This window comes from Magnolia sinica, chromosome 5 (assembly GCF_029962835.1).
Source record: "Magnolia sinica isolate HGM2019 chromosome 5, MsV1, whole genome shotgun sequence".
Lineage (NCBI taxonomy): Eukaryota > Viridiplantae > Streptophyta > Magnoliopsida > Magnoliales > Magnoliaceae > Magnolia > Magnolia sinica.
Window position 1 is genome coordinate 12404147 of NC_080577.1, and position 9447 is coordinate 12413593.

Genomic DNA, 9447 nt, shown 5'->3' on the forward strand with positions numbered 1-9447 from the left:
TATATGGGGACACCATAAGGTGGTGTTGTCATTTTTTGGGGCAGTGTGGGGCCATATTGATGTAATGTTTTATATCCACGTGTACATCTGTTTTTCCAGATCATGTAAGGGCGTAAACCCAAACTGGAAGTAGATCCAAAGCTCATGCTGACCACATAGTAGTGATTGAATGTCCACCATTAAAAACATCTTGGGAGCCACAAAAGTTTTAGATCAAGCTTATATTTATGTTTTCCCTTCATCTAGGACTGTGTTACCTCATCAACAGGTTGGATGGCAAATAAACATTACTGTGAGCCCTAGGAAGGTTTCATAGGTGGGTGTGATTATTTCCTTATATATGTTGGGGGCCTTTGCACAAAACCTTAGGATCTAGTATCCCAAAAATACCGGGATTATAGGATAATAAAGCAAGGAAATAAATCAAAGCGTAAACCACATAACACAAGATATTTTTACGTGGAAAACCCTCAAAAAGGTAAAAACCACGGGACCTCATCCAGATCAACAATCCACTATAAAGTAGAACGTTACAACCTTCTTCACTTACGCAGGAGTAGATAAACAATAAGAAAATAGAGAAAAACGAATAGATCTCACCGATCACGAAGACGTAGAAATACTGAGATGTTGATTGCACCATACTCCACGAGCAGAACCTCCTTCCACATGCTCCCTCTCTCTCTCTCTCTCTCTCTCTCTCTCTCTCTCTCTCTCTCATACCTTTAATATCCCTAAACCCTTTAGCAAACCCTTGCAAAGCTTTAAGAAACTATCTTGCATTACTTAGAAAGGCCCTAGGCACCCCTATTTATAGTTTAGAAAACTCCCTTCTGTACCCTATCGCGAAAGGCCTCAGATTTCCGTATTCCGCACAAGATCCGGACTCAAATCTGCATAAGCTCGACTGGTCGAGCCGAATCCTCGAGCACCTCTCTCAACTAGTCGAGCACTTCGGAGAAAATACATCAATTGGTCGCTGGACTTTGAGTCGAGCCCCACTTGACTAGTCGAGCGCCACCCACGACCGGTCAAGCAGCCCACTCAACCAGTTGAGCAGCGCGGTGAATTACTTTGATTTTCCACCCGCTGCTCCATCTCTCCTCTGAACTGAGGAGGAAAAACCCATCAGTATATATATATATATATATATATATATATATATATATATATATATATATAGTGTGGTCCACTTGAGCTTCTGCTCTGCTTCATTTTTGGGTTCATGTCCTAAAATTAAGTAGTAAAACAGATGGATGGCATGGATATGGAACACATGTACATACATTATGGTGGGCCCCACAGTGCCCAACACATCACAACACTACCGCTCCACCTAATATGCGTCGTATTGAAGCAATTTATGCTGAAAACAAATCAAATGAAATTCTTACAGTCTTTGGAGTGGTTTCCAGTTCCCGATGAAATCTGGAATCTTACCGGAGATGGGGTTCCCATCTATCCTACTGAAAATATGACTGTACTTAAATCATTTATAATTTATAACTGGAAAAGACAACCCCATTGAGTAATGAAGAATTGACATACAAGATGATCAGGTTTGTCAGGTTGCTGAAGGTAAGGGGTATTTCTCCCGTGAAGTAATTCGAACTAGCAATGCTGCACCAGTAATATATTGGATTATGTGAAAGAAAAACGTTCAAATTTTTATTTATTTATTTTCACCGTAGGGCATTTCTACTCCTTGAAATTGAAATGATCGTGGAGTCCTCTCAACACGACATTTTGACTGTCAGCTGATAGTTTTGAATAGCATAAATACTACACAATTGGTTGATCCTCAGCCATTCTGTTCACCAATGTAACCTAACAATCACCAGCATATATTTAGACACTAATCACATTTTCTATTTAATTAGGAGCCACTATTTGCATTTGCCCTGATTGATAATGGCAACCTTTTTTCAGCGTTGGTAATACAACAGTACAAATTTGCACTACTGAATTACCAAAGGTAGAAACAAAAAGTGCCAATGGCAAATATAAATCAAGATGAGTAAATATATTAATTCTCTTAAAGATAACCATGAAATGAGAATTAGGTCATTATTGGAAGGAAAAAATACAGTGACAGAACAAAGAATCTTACAATTCCTCCAAGCCATGCAAATTACCAAGCTCTGGAGGAAGAGATCCTTGGAGCTCGTTATTATCGATGACCCTGCATAACCCCAAATTGCATAAATAATAGTAGATAAATGCAATCTCATCTGCCTAATCTAATGAAAGCTGGGAATTGCATACAGTTTTTTGAGTGTCGTGATTTTTCCAAACTCCTTCGGAATTTTTCCAGAGATGAGATTTCCCAAAAGAGACCTGCAATGTCAAACAATTTTCAGGTATGTCCCTTGGGGAGTGAGAGGGACGAAAAAGTTTCATAGATTAGTTATAGAAGATTCCAGATGCTATTATGGAAGAGGACTTACAAATCAACGAGACGAAGGGATGCCCACCTGGCAGGGATTGGTCCTTTGAGATAGTTGCGAGTGAGATCGCTGTTGGACAATAGCAGAAGTAACGATCTTAGACCCTATATTTGCTTCTAGGCAAAAGAAAATCCACCAGAATGAAGCATTTAGAGGTATGGGAGGGAAAACCGTTCCAACCCATTTAAAAAGAGGTTGGATTTACAAAATAGGAGTTTTTCTGGTTCATCTCAATGAATCCACGTGGCTATTTATTTCGTCCACCTCGTGGACCCTATGTTGGATGGTCCCTGACACAGAGATCTCTATGATTGGACGATTACAGCCTTCCAACTTTTCCCCTTTGAATGTAGACCATCAGCTACTCTTCATTTGAAGACCCCTCGTCTGGTAACTATGATTGCCTGATTAATGAAGTTCTCATATCAAGGTCCACAGACAGAAAGTCCCACCAGATGGACAATCTTGATTTATCAACTGCGCAATGGCATACACAGATTGATTGGTGAGTGGCAATGAACCAGAACCATCCCAGCCCGCCATAATGATTAAAAGGGGACTTTGAAATCTGATCCTTGTAGAAAACATACACATAAATAAACTCAACTCTGGTCGACCAATCAATGGACCACCTCAAAAGATCATTTCGTGGAGAGCTGTCACGAGATTCTAGTTAAAATGCAGGGACATTTTCACGGTAGGCTTGAGTGGGGTCGCTTGTGGGATACAGGGGCACGCTTGGGGTAAGCGAGGTCCATGGGGGAGGTCTCGTGTTCGAGACTCCTTACCAAGGTGATTAATGTGTATTTCACACTGGGCTCAAGTGGGATAGCCTGTGGGATGCGGGACACACTCGAGGTGGACGACCCGTGTGAGGCGGTACCCATGTTATTTGATGCCCACGAGGGGAGTTCGGTCAAGGTCTTAACCTATGAGATGTGGGGCTTGGGCTATGAGATAAAGGGATTAATTCGTCATGCTCTAACAGTTCGGGCTTTTATAGCAAATAGTTAATTGTCCTATATCAAATTGGTATCAAAGCAGGAGGTCTCGTGTTCGAGACTCCTCATTGAGGATAATTAATGCAGGAGCATTTTCACATCGAGCTGTTCGAGACTCCTTACTGGGGGTGATTAATGCGAGTAGAGTCGCCTTTGGGATACGGGGGATATGGTTCTGTTAGAATTTCTCAGTTAGCTCAACCCCAGACTTAAACTTACAACCCTATATGCCCATTGTTCCATAACAACTCCTTAAACTTCACATACCAGAGACACCTATATGATGTGCACATAATCACTTACAGATGTGTTAGGAAGGTTAGATCAGCAAATTCGTCAGGTATAAATCCAGTTAGGTTCTGACCCTTCAGCTCTCTGAAATATCAAAAGAATGTTGAAATAAAAAATTCAAATAAACGACCAAAAAATTATACACAGGAGGGGATGCTAGTACTGAAAGGCCATACACCCAAAAGACATGGCAAACAGTCGAGTTGCAGTTGCATGAAACGTTGTTTGCGTAGGTGGACTTCGGCACCGTTTCCCTGACCCACGAACTTGTCTTGCTGCAAGGATCAACGCTGAAATCCCAATCTCTCTTCTTTAACTTGTCTGAGATTGCTCGAAGCGCCTCAACTATTTCACAGGACGCAATGGTCAGATGCATTCATTGATTCTCTTAATCGCATATAGACTATAACTTCACTATTAGTGAACCTTATCATAGTGATGCTTAGTGGGGCCCACTTGTATCTTGTAGGGCCCACTTCCTAGAATTACTGTGGTGCTTCGCATCAGATCATGTCTTTATTCATTTATTTATTCGGTTATGGTAAATGAGGAGTTATTGAAACCTCAATATGATAACTACATTTTATTTTTCAGTTTTTACATGTGGGACCCATGTCGCTAGTCTGTAGACGGACCACGCCCTTAAAATCTTCCGGAATGGAATAATCTTATCCTTTTAACTTTTTTGCTAGCAAATAGACGGTCAAGAAGAAACTAATTAGGGCCCTCTGTGCCTAAGAATGCCTTAGAAGACAATCCCAACTGCTCGCTTATAAATGGATGATTCAAGCATAGAGCATGGATGGACTGCGTGGATAAATGACATACATTCACGGTGGGCATAACAGAGTTTACTCAGTCTGGTAAAAGTGTACTGAGTAACTCAGTAGGCAATCGGATGAAGCAGATTGGCTGGTGTACCACACACCATCTACCTAGCTCGTTTGGATAGCGCTCCTCCGGCTCCGATTTGTACGTGCGGTTCAAAGGAGATCAAAGTTATATGTGCTCCATAATAATGTATTTATCATATCTACACAGTTCATCCATTTTTCGAGATCATTTTAGATCTTGATCTCAAAAAATGAGAAATTTTCAAGGCTTAAGGGGGCCACACCACAAATAGCAGTGGGACCATGATTCTTACCGATACTACACTCGTGGGGCGCACCATAATGTTTAATTTCCATCCAATCTGCTCATAATGTCACACAGACAAGGATGAAGAGAAAAAACAAATATCTTATTGATTCAAAATATCTGTGACCCCAAAAGGGTTTCAATGGCAGGCATTCAATAACCCATTGCTTTTTACAGTGTGCTCCACTTGATTTTTATATCTGTCTTATTTTCAGGATCAGGCCTTACGATGAGCTCACTAAGTGGATGGACGGTTTAGATATAACTCATAACTCATGATAGGACCACATAACTTGGTAACATCCACACCAGCCAAATCGGTGATGTGTGATACACCAACCAATCCGCTTCTGAGTAGGTGATACCCGGGCGCGGATTAGATGCTACAAGGTCAGTATCCAAATGGCTACTGAAGTAACGTCACCAAGCTTTGTGGACCCCACCATGATGCATGTGTTCTATCCGTAGCGTCCATCCATTTGGAGAGATCATTTTATGGCATGAGAAAAATAATGAGATAGATCTAAAGTTCAAATGGACCCCACCATAGAAAACAGTGGGGACAGTGACATCCATCGTGCAAAACTTCTTAATTAGGGGCCATAGAAGTTTCCAATCAAGCTTATATTTTTGTTTTCACTTCATCTATCTCTATGTTAACTTATGAATAGGTTGGATCTAAAAAATACATCATGGTGGGTCCTATAAATGTTTCAACGATGGGTGTGACTGATCCCACGGTTTTCTGTGGTGGGTCCACTTGAACTTTAGATCTATCTCATTCTTTTTCTAATGCCATAAAATAATCTCTACAAATGGTTGGACGGTATGGATACAATACACGCATCATGGTGGGGTCCACAATGTTTGGTGACGTCACTTCAGTAGCCATTTGGATTCTGACCTTGTCAGTATCTAATCCGCGCCCGTGATACCCCGGCCTCACCAAGGGAAGCGGTCGTGCGAGGAAACGGATTGGCTACTCCCCCTGCCACCCGCCAATGGCTGGTGGTCGGTGCTCTGTGGGCCCCATAATGATGTATGTGTTTCATCCATGCTGTCCATATATTTTTCCATATCATTATATGGTAGGAGACCAAAAATGAGGTATATTCCAATCTCAAGTGGACCACATTATAGGAAATAGTGTTGAATGAGCGTCAACCATTAAAAGCCTTTTGAGCGCCATAAAAGTTTTGGATCAATCTGATATTTTTTTTCCCTTCATCTGGGCCTATATGACCTAATCAACAGATTGGATGTCAAATAAACAGTACAGTGGGCCTTAAAAGAATTTTAATGGTGGATATCCTATCACTATTGTTTTCCTGTGGTGTGGTCCACCTGAGATTTATATCCTTCTCAATTTTGGGATAAGGCTCTAAAATGATCTTAAAAATGGATGAATGGAATGGATGAAACACATGCATCATTGTGGGGCCCACAAAGCACCGAACATCCACCGGGCTGGTGGCAGGGGGAGTAGCCAATCCTTTCTCGTCGTGCGAATACTAGCGCTGACTAGAGGTGGGCATCGGACCGAGTCGGATCGGATTGTGCCTAACCCGATTCTGTCCAAGATCTAAATACGCTGACCCAAACTCATTCCAATCCGGGGTCGGATCTGGGACATGCCATCCGATTAGATCCGACACCTTATTGGCCTGACCCGAACCGAGTCCGACTCGGCCAGGGAAACTGAATCGGATCGGATTAGGTACGATACTGATAAGATTTTTTAACAGTGAAAATCATTATTCTCGTTGTTATTTTCGGTGTGGTTCATTTGAGCTTCAAATATGATTCATTTATTTTTCACTAAATGCTCTAAAATGATCATGAAAAACGGTTAAACGGTATGGATATAATAAATACATCATTGTGGGGCCCATGTTGAATTCGTTTGATCCGTTCGTACAATGCTCGACGTTTAAAAGTTACAGTTGTTTACAGGTGTGAATGGCGTCAGTGGGATTGTCCCGTGCGTTGGTAGTACACGGTATTGACATCACGTTAGCAAGTTAGGTGGGTTTGATCATGGTACATGTGTTATATCAAAACCGTCCATCCATTTTTTGAGCTTATTTTATGGCTTGAGACGAAAAATAAGATAGATCTAACTATTAAGTGGGCCACACTGAAAGAAGCAGTGAAAATTAAACGTCTATCATTGAAACCCTTTTTGGGTTGCCTTTTTTAGTATAATGCTCTAAATTAATCTGTAAATATATGTGAACGGTGTAGATATAATAAAAACATCACTATGGGGCCATATAACATTGATCTCCTTTGAAGAGTAGCATTGTCTTGGCACGACACGTACCTACACCTAGGTTGAAAGCCAGCTATGTAGTAGCTGTGTGCAGTGTGCGGTACATAGCAAATCATTTTGCTATTGTACACAGCAATCTCAGTTGGGGCCCACCTTGAATGCATGTGATGTATCCACGCGTGTCTATTCAATTTTGCATATCATTTTAGTGGTTGAACCCAAAATTGATGTATATCCAAAGCTCAAGCGGACCATACCACAGGAAAAGGTAGAAGTATCAAAAGAACTACTCCGGATCGGGTAGGATCGGATCTGTCGGGATCCATTCGTATCGGTTTTCGGGTCGGCTCGGGTCGGATCAGGGCCAATCCGAATTCGACCCAAAAAGATTTCGAATCTGAATGGGGCTACCCGATCAGCATCGATCCAGACCGTCGGATCGGTTTTGATCGGGTCGGATTGGGTCTGATCGAGTCGGATCCATCGGATCGGGTCTATTTTGCCTAGCTCTAGCGCTGACCCTCCTCGAGCTCCGAGTTGTACGAATGGTAAATCAAAGTTACGTGGACCCACAGTGATGTATTTATTATATTTACACTGTTCATCCATTTTTGAGATCCATTTTAGAGCATTATAAAAAATAAATGAATCATATGTAAAGATCAGCTGCACCACACCACAAATAGTAGCGAGAATAATGATTTTCACCGTTAAAAAATTCGCAGGGCCCACCATAACATTTATTTTCCATCCAATCTGTTCATAAGGTCACGGAAACGTAGATGAAGAGGTAAAAAAATTCATATTGATCCAAAACTTCCGTGACCCCTAAAAGGGTTTCAATGGTAGACGTTCCTTCCCCCACTGATTTTTGCAGTGTGGTCCACTTGATAGTTATTCTGTCTTATTTTTCTTCTCAAGCCTTAAGACCAGCTCGCCAAATGGATGGACGATTTGGATATAACACATACCTCAGGATTAGACCCACAGAACTTACTGACGTCAATACACCAGCCAATCCGCTTCCTCACCCAACACACCGTTGGGTTACTGTGGGGCCCACCTTGATGTATGTTTTATGTATCCACTCAGTTCATCCGTTTTTTCAGATTATTTTAAAGGATTATCCAAAAAATGAAGCACATCCAATTATCAGGTGGACCATACCATAAGAAACAGTGGTGAGTGACAGTTCTATCATTAAAAACTTCTTAGGGCGCACCTTAAAATCTCCGTACTGTTTACTTACCATCAAATCTATTGATAATGTCACGTAAGCCCGTATGAAGGGACAAAACAAACATAAGCTTGATTCAAAACTTTTGTGGCCCATTAATGGTCATTTACCACTTTTGCCAAAGGCGTGGTCCATAATTAATTTGTATCTGCTCAGTTTTTGTTATAACTCACTTAAATGAGCTGAAAAAACGGATGGGCGGCGTGATTATGAAACACATTCATTAAGGCGGGCCCCACACGGTAAGGGTACTAACACCCACTAAGCTGCTAATCCGCTCCCTTTTTCTTTTTCTTTTTTTAATGCCAGAAGATCAAAAAACGGCTTGGCTTACATGATGGAGATCGAGAACAGATCACACACGTGTCACGACCTATGTACCTGAGTGTGAGGTTCCTAATATACATCGCTTAAAGGGTAAACCAAACTCACAAACCTCTATACCAAATCCCACCCGCAAAGGCTACACACAATAGACAAAAACCATTTCAGTTTCAGCTATTGTCCGCTTCTCCTTCGACAAAAACCTCCTAATTTAGAGATATTCAAGCTCGATCTCAAACAGAAAAAAATACATCAACTCAGGCAAATAAGGAAATCCAGTCGATTTAAATCAACCGATTCATCAAACGAAGCATTTGCAGATATTCCATGAGCTATGTTATACCAAATAGAGTATATTAACTTTCCTTCATTTCCCCCGAAAAAATCAAAGAAAACTACATCAATTTCAGAAAAAAAAAAAAAAAAACATATAAAAAATCCCCAATGCATACCTTCTTTAGCATCCAGCCGTTGAGCTTCGGATCCGAGCTTTTCAAAGCAATTCAACGCAAGAAAGAGAAGAAACAGAGTTGAGACAACCTTCCTCATCTCTAGAGGAACAACTGTTCTCTCTCTCTCTCTCTCGCGATTTCTTCCGTAAATGAGAAGCCTGTTTCTTGGGAAGGGAAACAATATATTATAAAGGATGGATCATGAAATGAAATACATGTTGGGATCAAATACTCTAGCTCTAGAGAGAGAGAGGGTTGAATTTTCAGAGAGAGAGAGAGAGAG

The 9447-nt window shown here is 41.2% G+C and overlaps 1 protein-coding gene across 2 annotated transcripts in view; it reads right to left on the reverse strand.

Moving 5' to 3' along the window:
- LOC131245466 (probable LRR receptor-like serine/threonine-protein kinase At1g53430) overlaps window positions 1-9447 on the reverse strand; it is a 41328-nt gene extending 31881 nt beyond the window's left edge. For both annotated transcript variants that reach the window (XM_058244954.1, XM_058244955.1), the window contains exons 1-8: window positions 9165-9447; window positions 3916-4084; window positions 3752-3823; window positions 2448-2516; window positions 2266-2337; window positions 2111-2182; window positions 1549-1620; window positions 1395-1466 (exon numbers count right to left, since the gene is read on the reverse strand). In XM_058244954.1, the coding sequence (XP_058100937.1) occupies window positions 1395-1466; window positions 1549-1620; window positions 2111-2182; window positions 2266-2337; window positions 2448-2516; window positions 3752-3823; window positions 3916-4084; window positions 9165-9261 (695 nt within the window). In that variant the 5' untranslated portion in view covers window positions 9262-9447. The remainder of the gene's footprint in view (window positions 1-1394; window positions 1467-1548; window positions 1621-2110; window positions 2183-2265; window positions 2338-2447; window positions 2517-3751; window positions 3824-3915; window positions 4085-9164) is intronic.